General features: G+C 38.2%; 1 protein-coding gene across 10 annotated transcripts in view; it reads left to right on the forward strand.

The window, feature by feature from the left end:
• The window catches only part of RALYL (RALY RNA binding protein like), a 387237-nt gene that overhangs the window by 326344 nt on the left and 39907 nt on the right, over positions 1-20986 (forward strand). For 8 of the 10 annotated variants that reach the window (XM_010405031.3, XM_010405032.3, XM_019289247.3 and 5 more), the window contains one exon: positions 2849-2881. The exons of the other annotated variants lie outside the window; for them this stretch is intronic. In XM_010405031.3, coding sequence (XP_010403333.1) covers positions 2849-2881 — 33 coding nt within the window. The remainder of the gene's footprint in view (positions 1-2848; positions 2882-20986) is intronic. 10 annotated transcript variants of the gene reach the window in all.

Below are 20986 nucleotides of genomic sequence, written 5' to 3' on the forward strand. Positions count from 1 at the left end.
TGAAAATTTGTCCATCTGGATGTTCAGTCCATGTCAAAGATGGAATTTAGATAATTGCCATTTATATAAGCAAACTTAGCACCAAAGAAAATAATAAAATGCACAATTGGGTTAATCAGACCTTGTAAAGTGTCTCTCCAAGACAGGTTGCAAGGGGAGTAACACTAAATGGGAAATCTGTGGGATCCTTATTTTAAACACCTTGTGACAGTACTGTAGCATATCAATGGGTAGTAATCAATTGCCTATGCCTGTTTACAGTGACTGGTTTTAATTGAGCAACTTACATAGTGTAAAAACTCTTTTTCCTCCTGCAAAACTTATCTATTATATGTAGGTAAGGGAGTCAGACCTTTTAGAAAATCTTAGCTCAGAATCAAAGGGAAGCACTACCTCAATCTGCCATGTCCCAGTCGTGCCACTGATTAGCTTCCCTCCCACCTATTCAAACTGATGTACTGCCTTGGCATATTGACAAATTGATCTTTTCTGATGAGAAAACCATTTCAGGAAAGAAAGAAAAAATCTCAATCTCTCCTGCTTCACTACCATTCCTACATAATTAAAACACGATTGCCTTTGTTTACTGTCCAACTTAGCAACTTTCTTGCACACTCAATGTATTTTTGCAAAGAAGACAGTTTCCATTTTAAGATTTTTCCTGGATGTTATGAGAGCCCTTCTCTAAACTTATCAGGATTACTCTTTTTGCAACATCATATTTAATTATGCAAGAATTCCTCAAAAGCATGGAAAATTCAGCATATGTTAGGTTGAACAGAGAGGTAAAAATCCTTTTGTATTGATAAATGTCACTAGTAAAGATGATATAGGATGTTATTTCATATTGTGTTGTGGTTTTAAACCTTTATAATAATTTGCCATATACTGAATTACCAGATAAAAGGCCAAGAGATAATTGTGTTCCTTCACTATGAGGAACACTTGTACTAATTAAAAGTAATGCAACAAATTATCTAAAACCATTTAGTCAAATATAGAGAGAGGTCAAACCTAGGGCAGCACTATTTAAATCAAATTGAATTCCAGCTTGAGAATGGACTGCAAATAGATTTTTAATTGCAGTATTTTCCACAGGGCATTCTATCACACACTTTTTGTTTTCAAATAAAATCCACCAGAATGTCCTCCATCAAGATAGTGCCAGGTCTCTCTTGATCACAAAACTTCTGTATTATGAAGTATGTAAGTATGTTCTGGGACTTTCATTCTTTGCTCATCTTGCTTATAGTGAATCTCTCCAGCCAAACACGGCGTGCTTCCCCTGACTTACTCATTTCATTAGGCAGAAAACAAAAGAGTAACATTAGTGCACAGAACCTGCAGGAGAAGGATGAAACGCCCCCATGAAGGGCCCTGTCATTTTACTGCTCTCTGGCAGCTCTGCCTAAGCACAGAGAATGGCAAGCTCAGATTTTCTTGGGACTGCCCTGGATAAGCATCCCCCTGACCACAAGGACATGCAGCTTTGGGCTTCTACTGTGCTTCCAGGTATATGCAAAGCCATCGGTGTTTCCTCTTCTATTCTTCTAGTTGCGTGTGGATTTCAACCCCAGAAAGAAATGGAATGGTGAACTATAGTCATTAGGACAACAGAAAAGGGACTGTGTTTTCAATACATTTTGGATTTTAGATGGTGGTAACAACTAAACTGGTCTATTGGTTTGTGAGTTTTTGCACAAAACTTTTGCTGAATGAATAATAACTACAACAGTACTCATTTTTTTTACAAAGAGGACTTTCTTGTCTTAAAACATTTATTATTTACTGTACTTTATTTTACAATTGATTATCATTGTTTAAAATTAATTATATTTCAAGTATTTCTTTGTGGGACTAAATTGGCTTCAGACTCATAAATGAAATGTTCAGTTCCACACATGATACACTTTGCTGCATTAGAAACACTTTTTTTAAAGGCTACAAAGAGATATTAATGACCAGGGTGTTTATTTGCTGCTCTTCCTAACACAATATGCTCAGTGGGAAACATCACAACGGAACATTTTTGCATGTCATGTAACCACTCAAAATTAGTCAGCTGTAAACTTTAAACACATTTATAAAGGATCCTAAAAACACATACTAATTATCCTGTAAACTCACTGAAGCTAGAACACACTAAAAAAATAAGGGCAGCCTGTTGCAGATACCAGAGCAGAAACACTGCCTGGTAACATCGATGAGGACTCTTATATCTATCCTGGCTGGATGGAAGCTACCAGTAGAAGAGGCTCCTGCCAGTGTGCAGGTGCTGCATCTCCTCACAGCGACAGCAGCAACAGCAGGGAGTGGGAGAGCACTTTTAACCACTGGGTTTAGAACTGGGCATGATTCTGGATCTGACACCCAGATCCAGCACAAGGCCAGTACTGGCAAATGGGACAGAAGTTCTCATAATGGTGAAGTGATCATGTCATATGAGCATAGGATACTGGAAACCAACAAAAAAAAAATAAAAAGAAGTGCGTGTTTAAAGTTTAATCCTGAACATCAAGAATAAAAAATAAAAAGGCAACAAAAAGAACAAAGTATTTCTTGTTCACTCTAGCCATTCTATGCAAATATCTACACAAATCATCTGAATCTGTGAAATATAAAGGGCCTAGATGTGCTTCTTTGTAAATACTTGATTTCTAGACCAAATTTCATTAGGTAAATAGGATTTTCTCAGAGTTAAGCTCATAGTAAAATGAATCATGCCCTTCTATTCATGTGTGCCATTAAATAAACTTGATACTGAGAATGGCTGTTTTAAATTCATTGTATAATTGTTCTTAAACACAATAAATACATATGTTTAAAACTTTTGTTATTCACTTGACAGACTTGAATCAAAGGAGCCTTTCCTGTCCGTTGGGTAAGTAGGAATATGTATATTTTCATGGATATTTATATATTCAACAACCATACAGTATAATTTACAAGATTATGTTGAGCATAAACGTCCTGTTTCAACATTATGGTTATTTACTATACTTAAGCTTAGAAAACATAGGTTTTAGATAATAAAGTCAGCAGTCATGGATATTTTCCTTCCCAGAAAGATACTAAGAGGTATGTTTTGCTCTTATTGACTAAACAAAGCTTATACTAAAATACAGGTAGGAGTTAAATGTTGCATTAAAAGGTAGATGGTTTATTAATTTATTTTCACTGACATTATTCAGAAAATGTTCTACATATCATCTATGCCACTTGTCTAAACCATGAAAAAATAATTGATAGAGATTTAAAAAAAATAGATAATGTTTCAATAGCAGAAATAAAATCAAATTTATGAAGTAGAAAAAAAAATCACATTTTTAGCCTAATTATAGAACACTGTACTGATTTGCATATTTCAGCCATTGCCTTCATAGTGCCACAGCCACTTTAACAGTTCTCTATATTAAAATGATAACTCATCATTCTAAAAAAAATTATTTTTAAATGGGCCATATTCTAAAAAGTACCATTCTTTTATAAAATGTAGGCTAATATATGTATTAGTGGTAATTATCTATATTTTACTTCTGAGTCTGAATTTCATTTTTCATGCACTGTTTTCCTTTCAGCTTCTTTCTTTAAAACTTTCCAATAACTTTCTCCTTCCGTTTTCCTTCGGAACTGTATCTTTTTATGTTTTATCTTTTCACTCTCATTTTCCTTTTTTCACACCATACTTTGTGCTATCAAGAATATAAACTGCAGACAAAAGGTCCCGTACAGAATATCCATTTAAGGGTTAGTTCTACCATGTAATTATCAGTAACTTCCAAACTGTTGTATGAACTGCAGAACTAAAAGTCAACTTCAAATTCTGAAGTGTGAGTTAAAGTTAACATGCAAGAAAGCATGTAAATTATGATCAAAAGAACTCAACAAGTTAGCATAAACAGGACTGAAATATGTCTTGCTTTCTGTAGCATAAAGAAACTCTGGTTGTTTGAGTACATTTTTAATTAATTGCTTGCTGTTTCTACTTTCTACCAACTCAAAATTATAGGAAAATAATTGGAGGGTGTGTGGCTCTTGGTTTGCATGCTTTGAAATGTCCAAATTCATTACCAAATTCAGTCTCTTCTGTTAATAACTTTCATTACTCCAATTTGTAATTTGTCCTATTGAGCTGGTTTTTTTGGGGCCTTCACTCTCATAATGAAGTGATTACCTGAGAATCTCAACTTTAAGATTAAAAAAAGAAGTAGCATGCCATTGTGGTTGAGGAGCAAAGTTGAAAGTATAAAAATCCAGGAAGCAAATAAAAAGGACAATATTAGGGGTTATATTATTTGCCATGAAATAGTAAATCCTATTTCTGTAGTTCTTATCATGATCTTAAGAACCATGCTGGCAATTTTAACATATTTGGGGATGTCTGCCTACAAGGAAGTATTGTGGTTAGGGTTTGGGTTTGTTTCCATATGAGCAGATTGGTGTGAATACACATTACATCCACATAGTTATTGTACGTGACTTTGTCACTAAAACTGGTTCCTCTTGGGAATTCTAATCTGCACAAATTGACTTAGCTTTTTTCCAGAACCTTTCAGAAATTTTCCTGTAATGGACTTGAATTCTTTTATGCAACTTCATAACAATGGAGATAGACAAAACCTCCAAAATTGTTCCCTGTGTGCTACTTTTGCCTTTTACTTCTGTATTTTGTCCACCCCCAAGGAGGGCATCAGAGGGTTAGACCACCATGTTCTGAGGAGGGGCCCAAGCCAACATCCACCTCCTTGGTACTATATCAAAGAGATGTTTCCTAGTCCCACAAAAACTGGGGAGTTCTTTTACAGAGAATGTGCCAGGACCTGTATCTAAAGTTTTAACCCAGACAGCTGCATCCACCAGGCTTTTAAAATACAGTAATGTTTGCAGAAGAAATGCTGAGTTAACCACAATTAAACTAACACATGGGTGCCCTTAATGGCTCTTGCAGCCAGAGTTGGTCAAAACACCAATTTAAATTACTTTTGGCTGCCTACAGATGGCTTGATCCTGCACACCAGCCTCACATTCATCTATCTTCTGTAACAGATTTGTTTCCACATTTTCATTATACTGCCTGCAGGACCTAATTAAGCTTTTTCATTTTCCTGTGCCTAAGCATATGACTTCTTGGTGCTTTTCCATTGCTAATTGTTTTGGGAACCTGAAGTGTGGCAACATAAGACCTCAAGACTGCCACAGGTTGTTGAGATCTGCATGTATATGCAAGGCTGCAGTCTTCCCATGAGAGATCCCACAAAGGAAAATTGGTTAATAAAATGTTGCATTCTGCCCCACTCTCAGAAAGCAGCCAGAGAGGAGCAGACCTCTTGCTGTTGTAGTTTATGTCTCGAGTGCAGGGAGAGAACAGCTCCTGTACTCCTTTGGTAAAGGCAATTCCATTTATCCTTCTTTCTATGCAAAATACATAGCAGAGAAGAAAAATCCACTCTCCTTTATTCCCTGTGCAAGACAAGAGTGTAATTTGGCACTGAAGTGATAGTAACATCTTTAACAAAAGTCTCTAATGGTATCATTCAGGAGCAAAAATTCATCAAGTATACAGTCTATTCAGATAAGAGTATCTGAATGCAGTATTATAATTTTGGGCTAAAGTACAAAGTTGAATTTGAGATTTGTGTTGTCTTCCTTTTCCTCTTAGAAGTGAAGATAAAATCCTTAGGGAAGGCTGAGATATTTGTTAGTGCTGAATGCTGAGTGATAGCAGTAAGGGCACAGGATGCTTCTCTCCAGAAACGTTACTTCCACACTTTTTGGGGTTTGTTCATATTCAGCCTAAGCAAGACCAAGAGGTATCTGGACTTTCTTTCCTCTTCAGGTTATACAGTATTTATGTTCATGTAGGTTTAGTATAAAAAAGGAGTCATGCAAATGCTCAGAGAGCCTGGAAGGGTTTAATATCAAAGGCAAGAGTTTTGGTAAAAATCCACCACTGAAAATGCATCAAATTAACTTCATGCAGAAAAGTTTGAAAGATTCAGACTTAAAAGACAAGGCAAGTCAAGAGTCTTGATAAAAAGACATGGATATGGCAAAATGGTCACTGCAAAAAGAACAACTAAGTGTCAGCTCATATTAAGTTCGTCCTGCTTTGTGCAAAGGATGTATAATATTTTAAAAGCAATATATATTTAAAATACCAACAGCTTTTAATTACCCACATCAGCTCTCCATATTTGGCAATTTCATAATAGTAATGATACATAATTATCACCTCAACAAAACAGTTATCATTCTCTCTAGATAATTGCATTGGTTATCCAATTATTAACCACCAGCTATTTCTTGGCAGCTGATTTATCACAGCTATCTGCATGTAAAAGTTTAGCACTTGATAAATTTCAGATAATAATGCATGCAGATTTGTAATTGGTCATTGGTCTGAGCCTGAAAATTAAAATCTCATTTGTAACACATAGAAAATGCAACATCTTTTAAGCCTTGTAATAGTATTATATAATGAATAGACACCATAATTATTTTATAACTCTGTTGCACTGTAGAAATTATTTGAATTAATTATTTTTGGTATCTAACTATAATTACATGTAACTTCCATAATAACATGTGATCAACATAACTTCAACACATGCAGTGGCAGAAAATGCTGTCACGGCAGCTAGTAAGTTTGTCAAATGTGTAAAAATATTTGTCTTCTCTGTTAGATGTCATTTAATAACACGTCCCATATTGTTGAACACAGAAGAGACAGGGAGAGTGAAAGAGAAACAACTGATTTTTTCTGAGTCTAGTGAAAAGAGATTCATTTACTGCCAGCTGCAGAGAATGGGATTATTTCTGGATAAGCAGGCAATAGCTCTTCAGTGAGATGGTCTTTGAAAATGCATGTGTTATATACATCTGGTTATCAGCTGGGATTCAATCGTCTGATTTTTCAATCTTTTTTTTATTATTGATTGTTTGCTATAAGCAGTATAAATTTAGGTGGAAAGCCCAGAGAGAAACATAAGTGAAAATTAATGCGCTGTATGTATTTATTTAATGATGAATAGTTGTCTGTCATGGAAGAAAGAAGAGAGATACAAGTAAAATTGGCGCTAGTTAATGCATTTTTTTACATTCTTAGTGAAAACACTAGAGGTCTGTATGAACTACTACTTTCCTCACCAAGGTTCCCTTTATAGAAAGTATTTGACACTAGAAAATACTGAAAAGCCATACTTTTTCCAAATAACATCTTAATCACAGTAACTTTCAAACATAGGTACTTACTTCTACAAGACAGAGTAAATTTGGTGGGCTCAGATTCTTGGAAATGTTTCTAAAATACAAAAAGTAAAATACGTTAATTTTCTTCCAGAAGAGTAGTTCTAAGATACATCAAATAACTTGAATTTGTCGCTCACATTTCTTCCTCTTGCTTAGCAGATTTTCTTTCCTGCAAGCCATGTTGCAAATCTATTGGAAATTCCGCTCTCATACATTGGTTTGAGGGATCCCATTCTGCAGAAGTGAGATAGTTTAAATAAAAGCCTAGTCCTTGCAGGGTCTGTTAGGATAATACACAGTCCACTTCCAAAATATGGCAGTTGTTTCAATTCACAGTCAGTTTTTGTGGGGGTTTGGTTTGTTGTTGATTTTTTTAATGGACAATAGGTTGTAAGGCACGAAACAGAATGTGGCCAGAGAGCATCTTCTGTAACAAATTCCATTAGTCTTTTTCTTCATCCTGTTTATCAGGTAGCACCAGCAGAAGGAGCAAACACTGTTCCTACCCAGCGTCTGAAAAGAGAGAGAGCTAAAAAATTATTTCCCTTCAGCAGAGGAAAAATACAAAAAGAGGAGATAATAGACTCATTTTGCTCTGTTATTATGACACCAATAAAACTACCAACCAGAACATAATCTTGTAACTCTCATTCATATTCAGGTCAGGTATTCAGGAGCTGTTTTCATGAAAAGCACAGGAGGACTGAACACGCTTGATAATTATTTAAACTCATTGTTTAGACCTCGGCAGTAATTTCTTATGCTTAAAACCACTCGGGCTCTCTGACATAGGCAGGGAGTAGCAGATCTTCTGCTTTTGCAGAGAATACCCTTTAAAACAACAAACTCTTTGATTACCTGTGAGGTTTAGCCTGGAGGCAAGAGGCACATGTCAGGGTTCCACAAAGGCTCTTTACTGGGTGAGGCTTTCAGGATAGTCACAGAGAGACAGGAGGGATTTGGGGGATGACAGCACATATGGATACCTGTGGAAGACTCTGAGAATCTATACTATTTATTTTCAGGTAGTATTACTGACATACTTCTCTTCCAATTTTCCAAAACCTGCAAGGCTTAAGCTTTTCTATAATTGCCTACTTACCATTGTTTTAAGACTCTGAAACAGGCATGAATACAGCTATTTTATAAATTCATAATTTTTTTTTTTTTTTTGCTTGAAGCTCTCTCACAAGAAATGGTTACAAAGCCACAGAATTCATAATTTTGGTCCATTGCCGTGACTGAACTTTTCAGTGGCTTTGTGACATTACTCAATATTTAAAGATCCTAGATTATATACTTTTTCTACTGATCTGCAATCTAAATCTAATTATTTTATGGTTTTCCAATTTGCCTGATTTTTTCATTCTACGTCACTTCCACTTTCACACATAGAACAAAATGTATATATATTACATAGAAAACAGACTAATGAATTCAGCCAAAAAATGTTATTTTCCTAATTCCTGGTTCCTAAATTAACTTTCACTTGCAACAAACTCAACAGATATTCACCTTAAAAAATTCTTTTTTCCCTCTCTGACCTTAATAATATCAGTAACAATTTACTTCATTATTGGGAAAGGCAAGAACATCAGATCACTCTTTTTCTCTTCTGGTTATTCTATTTCCCTTTCCCTTTTTTTTACTGTCTATTATTTCTGTCTTCCTTTTCACTAGCAATTCTAGAAAAACAATACATATCCATATAATTTATGTGTTGGTTTAATTATGAACAATTTCTCAGCACTGAATATTTGTACACTCACCTATGTACAAGATAGTCGGAGGTTTTCTAGAGGAGGGTAAAAATTATGTGCAAGAGAAAGTTTCTGAAGGAAATTTAGGAGTCTGAAATATTCAGGGATCGTAGGAATGAAAAGAAATCTGGGAACATAAGAATAGAGAGGAAAGTTGAGGGAAAAGGACAACACGAAACAAAAAGGGAGATATTTTCTTACAATGAAGATGGAGGGAGGAGGAAGGACAATATCTGCTGGGCACGTACCCTCACTGTGAAACAAAACAGTTTACATCAAATTAGCTTGTTTTTTCCCAAGCAGTGACTAACCCATGTGTTATAGAAAATAGTGTTTGAAAAGGTCTATGTTAGCAGTATTCCTATTTCCTGTTTCTGAGGTATCAGCATAACATCTTGCCCCAGCAGTCTATATGGGCTTCTGTGAATATTCAGTACGAATGAGCTTACTGTGGCAGTCTTGTGCATAGATATCATGAAACCTAGCTCCCCACTCACAACACATCTGAAAATTGAGACAGTTTTTCATCCTTCTTATGTTGCATATGGAAGACTTCATTTATTTTCACAAGTTTCCAGATCATTACAAAGAAGTTTTATTTCAGTATCTTCCCCTTGATAGATATATTGGAAGATATAATAATTCTGAAGTTTTATATTTTGAGTTTCAAATTCCCTATAATGCTGTGCAAATCAGGCAGCCTGTGTCTACCCTTTGGTCTTCTGCCTGTGTTTCTCTAACTACTTTTGTACAATAGTAACAATTGAAACTCTTCTTAACATTAAGTTCTTAGCATGCTAGGCCTTAAACAAATATTCAGAGGGGATCTGATGGCTAATCCCTCTGATTCCGTGCTTGAAATCAGTTTGATCTTGTCCACCAGAAACTGAAATTTGAGACTGATCCCTCTAACCTACCATCTTACTTGCACTTGAGCTACAAGAGAAAGGTATGCTTAAAAGACTAAACCCCAGAAAGACAGCCAGTACTGCTATGTGAGCTTTTACTTGACAGTCCACTTCCCACCCTTCTGCAGAAATACAATTGGCAGCTCCTTGATAAAGGCACTTCTTTTGGAGTTCGATCTGTTCAACTGTGATCATAGCAATCAGTCAGTGGACTTGCTTCAAAAGTTATTGCTCCACACCAGTCTGTGTGGCTTTCTACACTGTAAAATTAGGAGAAAGAGAGGAGGCAGTGCAGAAAGAGGCACGTCAGAAAGAAACGTTGCTTATGCAGAGAAAATTGGAAGTTTCCTATGTCTCTCTCATGTTTGTTAAAGATTTTTTAAAAGATAATGAGCTACAGGCTAGGAGTTATTGTCTTTAGTGTTGCTCTGTTAAAAGCCTTGTGTGTGATACTAAGGAACAATTACTCACATCTTGCTTTGCTGGATCATTCAGCTGTGAATTAACATACCATGGTATAACCCTAATTTGAAATAAAATCACAGTATGTCCTGATATTAGGCAAGCTTTCAATTAGTAAAATTAATCGTATCATAGATTGTTTCCTACAAATTTAGCTTGGTCTGAGATTTGCCCTTGTTAACAAATCACTTTCCAACTACATTGGTATAATGCCTTTATGCAACATTATTTGAAAAGAAGCATGACTGTGTCAAAGATATTTATGATCATATTCAATAGTCTCTGTTTGGCCCAAACTGATGTTAATTTCAAGGGTCTTGATTTTGGCTGGTTTGGTTTCATGTTCTTTGGGGGATATTTTTGCTTAGTTCTAGTTATGAGCTGCAGTTCAAAAGCACTATGTAGGTACTCATTGAGTTCAGAGATTTTTTTTATCTCAGATTCAGGCCAGATTCTTATAAGTCTCACCATTCTTCAAGCCAAAGTGCAACTTTTTCAACATCAGCCATACACACTCTACATGTACGCACAGGTGTAACAGGTTATAACAACTGTGCTGCTGATGTAGCTCAAAAAAAATGGGAATTAGGTCAAATTCTGCTTTGCCAATAGTAGAATAAGAGTTTGATTGCTAACAGTTTGATTGCTGTCCTTGAAATTCTTTCATTTCTAAAGTCTTCAGCTTTGGTTCTGAAATCATTTAAGGATCAGTTTTGCTCAATAAAATTAAATCTTTCACAACGTATTAGAGCATAATTAAAAGTTGGAGAATAAGCCTTAAATGTGAAGTAGAAATAACAGAGTGAATCTGTCATGCATGACCAGCAACTGACAGTTGACATTGTTATGGTAGTGACTCTGTTGCTCATGTGAAAGCATTTGTTTAATTTGAAAAGTATAAATGGATTTCCAACAAATATAGAGGGTTTTTTTTTCTTTTCAGTTGCCTCTAATCCTGTATACAAAAAGAAAAACCCCAGCAAAAACCAAATCCAAAACCAAACAAGCTTTCTGAGCTCTCCACACTTGAATGTTGAATCCTGTAGCCTTTATTCTTAAGGGTAAGGATGGAAGGTTGAATCAGCTGCCATCCTGTAGCCAGCTACTTTTATCAAACATTTTGATAACTACACAGATAGACACCAGAAAGTAGTTGTAAGTCCCAACAGTTACAAATTTTCATAGGAGGACAGAATGGTTTGGGTTGGAATGGACCTTAAAGATCATCTATTTCCAACTAGGGTCACCCACTAGACCAGGTTGCTCAAAGCCCCATCCAATCTGGCCTTGAACACTTGCAGAGATGAAGCATCCACAACTTCTCTGGGCAACCAATTCCAGTGTCTTACCATCCTCACAGCAAATTTCCTAATATCTAATTTGAATCTAACCTCTTTCAGTTCAAAGCCACTCCCTTTTGTCCTATCATGTAGCAACATGCCTTTGTCAAAAGTCCCTCTCCAGCCTTCTTGTAGGCACCTTTAGGTACTGGAAGTGTACTCTGAGGTCTCCCCAGTGTCTTCTTCAGATTCAACAGCCCCAACTCTCTCATACTGTCCTCACAGGAGGGGTGCTCCAGCCCTGTGATCATCTTCATGGCCCTCCTCTGGACTTGCTCCAACAGGTCCACATCCTTCATTTGTTGGAAACAGCAGAACTGTGTTACAGTGGGGATACTGTAACACTCATATATCAAACCAGGAGTCCCGTGGAAAGGAAATATATATGGACAGACAGATTCTTGATAGCTGTTTCAGAGAGATGTTTATTTCTCCAGCCGCATGGCCGGAGCTCTGCCCAGGAACTGTTCCAGTCACGGGACCAAGGGTCCTTCTGCCCGCGCAGGGAACACAAACCAACCAATGGGAACGAGGCTGAGCAGGGGCAGGGAAGCCCCGTGTCTGTGCCCTCAGGGCCCCTCTCCCAGGGCTACATGGCGGGGGAGGGACCCCAACACCTCACCCGTTTTATTTTAATAAAAGGAGAATGAAAACAACTGGATAAACATAACAAGAACAGTTTCAAAACAAAACAAGCCACCCTCCTGAGTCTTTGAATGTCCAAACAGATTCTGTGGAACATCTTAAGGCTGACAGAAGTGGGACAGGACTGTCCAAGCATGCTTTGTGGGGAAACTGAGGCAGGAGAGGGTTTAATTTCTTCCCTCCCCCTTTTCATCCCCCACTCGGCATTGGAAAGGGATTTTTGGGGAAACAATTGGCAAAGGTATGATTTTGTGAGGGAAACCATGGATGAAAAAACAGATTGGGAATACACTGGGGGTAATAGGATATAGGGTAAAAGGGAAAGGTGGGATTAGGAAAGGGAGACTGTAGGGGGGGGTTGCAATGGAGATATTGTCTAAGATGACTATGATTTTTGGCATATATACTGCCTTTTACAGGAACACCATCAGGCCCAGTGACCTCTGCTGCTTGTAACCCTTTTCTACCTTGTAGAATTTTGAATTCCACCACCTCTCCATCTCCCAAGCTTGGGATGCATTTTTCAGGGTTATTCTTTTTAATAGCAGTTCTATGCACGAATATGTCTTGCTGGTTGTCACACCTTGTTATAAAACCATAATTTTGCTTAACATTATACCATTTTACTATCCCTAAGATCTTAGCTACTATGATCTTTTCCTTTTTCCGAGTGGCTGCTGTTTTCTGTCTCGCTGTGTCTTTGCTCTCTCTTTCGGTCGCTCCCGTGTTGGAATTGTCAGAGCTGCTGGGGCTGCCGGAGCTGCTCGTGCCTGCGCGCTCTTCCCGGGGTCGCGTTCGGGGCTGCGCGGGCCGGGCTGGGCCGCGCCGCTCAGTTCTCCGTGCGTCTCCTCCTCTGGTCGCAGCTTCGCTGCCGCTGCCGGGCGCTGCACCCACGTCTCGGCCGGGCCCCCGAGCGACGACACCCCCGCGCTCTGCTCCAGCGCGCGTCTCGGCTGGGCGCGGCTCCGCTCCACCGCCACCGCCGCCGCCCGCGCGCCGCCCCTCTCGGTCGAGCGTTCACAGGGCTCGCTCCACCATGCGCTGCGCGGGGCCGGGCGGGCACTGCTGGGTCCCGCTGCTCCCGCCGCACCTCGCTCCGCCGCCGACACTGCAGCTCGCGTGGCTCTGCCCGCACGCGGGAACTGCCTCGCTGCTGCTCGCAGAGCGCCCGGTGCATGTGGCCTGGGTCGCACGGTCCCTGCGCCAGGCTTCCCTTCGCCACGACACAGCTGACATTGCTCAACAGTCTCGGTAATTAAATAATATTCACGAAAATATTCTTCCATCGGCATGTATTTTGACTCAAATATTAACTGTGCCCAAATGGCCTTCCAAAACTCCTTGGTAAGAATTAAATCCCAAGAAACATAGAAAAAGTTCTTAAACAACCATGCCAGGAAGTTCTTTTTGAGCTTGAATCAAGCTAAAATTTACAAATCGTTGTTCAAGAATCATTTCAGTTTAAGATAAATGTCCATATGCGGCTCTGAGAGCCAAGAGTCTTCCCACGGTTCCTCCATAGTTTAGATATGGAATAGCAAAGCAAAACCAAGAAGAGGAATCCAAAGTTTCTAGGGTTTACTCACACAAATCAGTCGCTTAGGGATCGGGGATCGTTCTGCTCACAATTCCCCACCATTTGTTACAGTGGGGATCCTGCAACACACATTTATCAAACCAGGAGTCCCGTGGAAAAGAAATATATATGACGGGCAGGTTCTTGATAGCTGTTTCAGAGCTGTTTATTTCTCCAGCCGCATGGCCGGAGCTCTGCTGAGGAACTGCTCAATCACTGGACCAAGGGTTCTTTGCCCGCACAGGGAACACAAACCAACCAATGGGGAACGAGGCTGACCAGGGGCAGGGAAACCCTGTGTCTCCCCCCCATCAGGGTCCCTCTCCCAGGGCTCCATGGCAGGGGGGAGGAGACCCCGACAGAACTGGATGCAGTGCTCCACATGGGGTCGTATGAGAGCAGAATAGAGGGGGGAATCACCTCCCTCACCTGCTGGTCATGTGTTTTTTGATGAAGCCTAGAATACAGTTGGCTCTGTGGGCTTTGAATACACATTGCTGACTCATACAGAGTTTCTTTTCAACCAACATTCTGGATGCCTTTTGCCAGAAGCGCTTATTTACCAAAAAGTACCTACTAGATATGGCCTTGTTTATTTTCTTGCCATCTAAATCAAGGGACAGAAAGTAAAGGAACAACAAATAGTCAAAATGAAAAATTACCAGCTTTAAGACGGCATTTTTCACAGGAACTGTTTGTTCTGAACTGAACAGTAGCTATCTGAAAGTAGCTAACACCTTCACAGAAATTAGGATCAATATACGAAGGAGGAAAACTGAAACATTCTCAAATAATCTAATTCATACTGCAGATCTATCCTTTCTTGGTGTACAAATGGATAGAGGATGGAAATGGAAGCTACACCTTCTGAGACAGTGAAGTTATTGAAACAAAACTGGAGCTCGTTATTGTGGTTTATATAGCAGTATTGTGCCAAAATGTTCCCATTTCTTTAGGAGGGATGGAGGAACCTGAGAGTTATTGAATAAGGCTTTGCTTCCTCGCAAAATGAATCTTTTCACTTATATACACACACATATTAATCATGGTTATACTTTAAATCTGGAATCAAGTATGATTTGGTTTCAAGCTGACCTTGTCTAGGTGTCAGTAGTTAGGTGCATTTCATATTCTGGATGATTCTTTATAGGCTATAAAACTGTCCTGCTGCGTAGAGCATTCACAGAAAAGTAAAATTCCAGCCATGTAATTATATAAGGATGAGTAATGGTAATGTGGTTTTGCTGGGAGAAGGCAAAAATCATGCACGGGGAGTTCAGCAAGAAGGTAACAGAGTGGGAAGCAGGAGTCAGAGAGAGAGACCTTAACAGTGTTCATTCCTTCACTGAATCTTGTGGTTTGGGAAGAGATGCTGGAAGCAATTCTCAGCATTTTTTTGTTTTTCTTAAAACAAAAAAATGGTAGCTTTTTCTTTTTTGGTAGCTTAATTCAATAGACTATATAAAACTAATTTTAGTCTAAGGCGTGCCTGTATTGTTAACTTCTAATGAGCATTTCCCACAGTGGTAAGCCACTTGAAACTTCCTTTAAATGTTTATTAGACATGATGCATAACAGTGCAAGCAGAGCCCTCACCTGTCAGGGACTGTGACCACATAATCCAGGGAAGAATATTACAGAAAATAGCAATAATGGAAGCATAAAGCTCCATGAGCCCTATTTTGTGCAAATCATAGAATCACAGAATGGTTTGGCTTGGAAGGGACCTTAAGGATTGTCTAGTTCCAATCTCCCCTGCCACAGGCAGGGGCAGCTTGGACTAGACCAGGTTGCTCAAGTATTAGTATTATGTAACAGGCAATAACAGTCATCTAATGAAATTTTCCCATCTGCTGAAAGCAAGTTGTCAAAATGTCAAACTCTGCAATTGTTCCTTGGAGCTTAAAACAGCAATATGAAGGAGTGTCCAGGAGAAGTACTGTAACCTCCAGCAAGTGCAAGGAAGAAGATAAAAGGAAGAAAAAATACATACTGAATCCCCCAAATTTTCTGTGGGTTGGCTCTTTTATTTTCTTTTTCTTCTAAGATATAGGAGCCAGAGTGGATCATTAGTTTACAATCAATTCTGCTACCAAAATATTTCAGAGAGTCTACAGCACGTGATTTAAAAAATGTGACTATTGTATTTTAAAGGAGTTTAGACACAGGAAAATCACGTACAACCTGAAACCAAAAATGTAACCTGGTTAAACTCTACATTGAATATGTTCCTCAAAAAATCTTCAATGAGGGAGAGAGAAAATGATCAATACCCCATATTGTTAGATTTCCTGACAGTGACCCAGGGAGTGGAGCAAGCCCTTAGAATCTGGAGGTAACCGTAAAGAAATATGCCAGGCAGAGTAAAGCAGGAGAGTATCCAGACTCTGCATGGAAGGCAGGAGCACAACTGAATGAGGAAACCTGAGAAAGATCCCACCCTACACAAAAAGGACATTCCTCAAGAGACAGGAATAGAACCTCAGTTCTCGAGTTGGCTGAGACAATAGAAAAGTAGGGAAAATAAACCAGTATGAGGGTTCCCTAAGGGGAAAAAGGTCTCTTAGTCAGTGTCAAACAATGCTTCTTGTAAATTAGAAAAGATGTATAGAAATTTTTCAGCTAGGTGATTCATACTTGCCTCATACCTGCATGACAAGAAATCAGCAGCTCTTCCATATGTCCAACACTGTAGGAAACCACAATACCAGTATCATGACAAGCCACCAGTCCTTTTTGCCACGTTCTACTCTCAAGTGAGCCGTCTGGGACAAAAATCCTTTCCCTTATGAGAATAAATATAATGAGAAAATCCAGACATATGTTTAAGAGAAATAAATATGATCCCTTGATTTCAACAGCTTTATTCTGGATTTACATTGATTTAATTCAGAGTGGTGACACTTGTATGTCTTTCTGTAAATCAAAAGGCATTTCCACCGATATTTTAGGAATTCCATTGGTTTGTGACTTTTTGTTCCCTTACGCAAAATAAATCTTGTTTTCTTCACAATGTATGCAGAAAGTGAATGAACACAAGGTCTTCCAAAGCACTGAAGTATTAGGAATATTTGTCAGAAATCATGGAAAGTGTAGTCAACATAGCATTGGTGTAGAGGATACACAGCCAGTTGTGTGATGCACAACTGCCATTTCCACTCATCTCTGACCAGACTGGAATTGAATCCAGTTCTGTGCTAGGTTATAGAAGAATCTCCTTATCAGATGCACTTCCCATATCCATCTACCATGGAAATTATTGCACAGTGCGATAGGAGCACAAGAATGCTTTTTAGATTCACAGTATCTGGTGTCTTCATTTATATTGTAACTGCACTTGCAAAGCACACTTTTGGAAAAACAATCAGTATGTCTTGACTTTGCAAGCCGTACTCAGGACACTGAAAGTTCAGTCTCTTTCATGTCTCCATTTTGCTGCTTTAAACCGTGAGTTGCTCAATCCAAAATAATTAAATTACATCAGTAAACTTAATGTAAATAAGAACACAAATTTAATTTAAATCTTTTGACAGTTTGAAAAGTGGAGAGGAAAACATGTGATGCAATTTTCCAGATTTTTTTCTTTTACATGAACTCTGACATCGTCACATTGTACTTGATTAATCTTTTGTGAACCATGCTTTTGTGTTTCATTCAGTGCTTCTAAGACAGCTTTTCTAAAAAGTACATAAAGTTTCAGAGATCTGTTTTTGTAATCTTAAACAGTTAGTCTTTCAGCTTCAGTGCTACCACTGTGATTTTAATTTAATCTGCTGTTCAGTGCAATGCTGTGGAAACAAAAAAACCCATCACTACACCTGCCAATGACAGTCTGGTGGAGTTGTCAAACCAAGTCAAATGACACTCCTTCAATGTATACAATATTACTAACAAATTGGATAATCAATCACATGAGTATAGTTTGACAGTAGTACCTTGAATACACTGAATTTAAAACAGATTTTTAAGAGGCAGGACCCACTTCTCTTGTACTAAGGAAGAAAAAATACCATATGGACATTGTGAATTCCCCAGTCGGACTATAAAATTACAGGACACCTTGGGAAATGGTTAGGTCACTGGAAAACTTTCTCTTTGCCTTTCTATGAAATTTTCCCATGGGAAACATAAATAATTGGACATTACTTTAGATGACAGAAAAATAGTTTTGCAACAGGAGGAGAATGGTCAGGGAGATATTAAGTAGATTTACACAGGTATCTTTACATTAAAAAGCTACTATTTTGTTTCTAAACAGCATCAGGATAACATCGTTAAGCATAGGCCGTACCTGCAGCCACAGTAAGTAGTTTTAATTAGGAGGAATTCTAATACTTAGCACTTAGCTGTACAGAAAATATGTTGGGGTTTAGTTCTGCCTGTATCACCGTTGTCTGTCTGGCTGCCATAAACAGTTCTGAAAACAGCTGATCCCCAGAACCTTAATATTGATCTCAATGTCTTTGTTCTTCTCTGCTTCACAAGCTTTGCCTAATCCTCTACAGGAATATGTCTTAGTGATTTAATTACCTGATTGTGTATATGCAACTTTGAATATTTGCCCAAGTTTTGCCTAAAATTCAGGTTGCACAGCAAGTTCAACAGTTTTCCCAACATACATTTCACTGGGATAAGAGTTCTTGGAAGAAAGATGAGAGTAGAGAAAGGACATATCTAGAGACAGAAAAAATAGAGCCTAATCATTTTGCAAATAAATTCTGCCTAGTGCCTGCAGAAAAATATGTTAATGGAAAATGGAGTACTGTAAGTCAGCTTGTTTATGTACACATGTCCTCCTTGGACAAAATGCACCTCCTCAGATTAAAATTGCAAAAGATTTTTCAGTTTTGCAGAAAAATATATCAGTTTACAGTATTACATTCCATGTTGCACATTTTGAAACTTAACTCCTTATTTTTTCCCCACTCAGGAAAAAATATATCTTGCTCTTATTAATTGAATAAATGTGCAGAATTGGAAAAAAAATCAAAACCTTTATTAACTTATCATTACAAAATTACTATGCAATTTAATCCTTAATTGAAATATACAAATAGTAGGTTATGTTCAATTGATCGGTATTTTGGGATAAGTGATTGGGCATTTTGGTGTTAAGCTGTTCTTTTTAACTATACCTATTTGCCTTCATATATTCATTATGGAAATGAATGTAAAATACTTCTCTGCAATTACTTTTCCTCTTCTATCCCCCTCTTTTTTCCTGTAATGTCTAATATATTAGTTGAAGGAATCACTGAAAAAATTTGCCTTTTGACAGTAAGTCTGTCAGCAAAAAAGCAGACTCTGGAGAATATTCTCTCTCTCTGCAGAATATACAGCCTGAACTGCAAAACAGCAGTGTCCCTCCACCTCTATCAGCACTCTCATCCTTACCTAAAATTAAGTTGTCTTTAAAGTAAAGGTGGGATTCATCCCACCAATTTAATTCACGTCTGGGTGTGTAAGTAACCATCCACTGAAAATTGTCCTGAAATATCCACCATTTTTTTCAACAGCTTATGAAAGTAACTTCCATGTGATTGATTTTCTAGCAGGGAAACTTTCCATCTCTCGATGCTTATTCTCTAAATCATCTAGTTACCCTCGCCGAATTCCTTTTTAACATCAGTTTAGACTGATTCTCTTTTGCACTCAACAGGAACAATTTCTAATACTCTTTTCACATGACATGAGAAATGATTTTACAAATGACTGGAATACCAGCTTCAACGATTAGGTTGATATGTGCTTCCCAAAAAGAGTTTGATTTAAGGAATATTGCTTTTGTGTTTAATATTTTTATTCAGGCCTGACAACAGACAAGCAACTGACAGTATAAATGGTGATAGCTTTGTCAATTAAATTAAGATACATTATGCCCAGTTTGTCAACATTTATGATTTAAATATATCTTTGTACCTGTGGAAAGAAGAGGAGATAGTAGCTAAGGCTGATTTACGTGCAAGACAAAATTCTTGTTGGCAGGAAAATAACACAAGGTATTTCTGCTCTGTCCTGCATTAACTCTCCTAAATGACCCCGCAGAAGTCAGTTTTATCACTAGTGTTTGGAACTACCTAAGTTAAAACAGGATGTGGTCATTAGTTTATGAGCAACTTTTGTGGGCATTGCATACAGAATGCAAAAAGATTGCACAGTAGCAATATGTTTTCAACATCAGGTATATAAAGACATAATAACATCTGTAAGTTTATTGAAAATACGCAGAAGCATAACACTGTATTTGCCTGATTGGCACATGCAACTGCTGACATGCATAGGAACTTTGATCACAGCTCTGAAAATATGGTCATGGGGGAATCCTTTATTCTTCAGGCAAACACAGTTTTAAAGATACATATAGTGTTAAATGAAACCAATAAAGACAGCTTGTACAAGATTGTCATTGTGATACTAAGTTAGAAAAAGGAACCATGACTTTTGCTCAGTAGAAGCACCCTTTACTGATGAGTTTTCTTTGCCTCATGTGAGACACACATAAAGCAGTGTCTTTTACTATCTACTACATTAATGTCAGCATCATGCACGCAGTTCTGTTGTTAATATTGTAGAGATGCCATGTGTTTGTGGGGAAGTAATCTGCCTGTTTACAGTGCCATTAGGAAACTGCTGACTCCACCAGTTCACAGGCTCATTTAAACCTTTCTCTGCTTCTGACCTGCTGAGTATTTGGTATTCAACACTGTATCAGTGATTTCCTGTGGCCACCATTACACAGGCTGTTGGGTTGCTAAGGAATAACTCTCCAGAGGTTAAGAGCCTTGCAGTCACCTCGATCTCAGTGCCAGTGATTACCTGTGCTAATTTTCTGCTTGGTGTTATACTGCAGCACTGACCAAATCTTACGTCTGTCCCTTGACATGCAGAAGTAGGAACAATTATGGCTGTGGATGGAGAGATGTACTGGTGTTTTCACACTACAATCTCTTCCACATATTACAGATGAAACATCATAATTCAACTTAAAATTTTCATACCCAGCGAGGCGCCAGAAGTCCTTATTCTGTCCTGTGAGCCAGAGCTGAG

This window comes from Corvus cornix, chromosome 2, assembly GCF_000738735.6.
Source record: "Corvus cornix cornix isolate S_Up_H32 chromosome 2, ASM73873v5, whole genome shotgun sequence".
Lineage (NCBI taxonomy): Eukaryota > Metazoa > Chordata > Aves > Passeriformes > Corvidae > Corvus > Corvus cornix.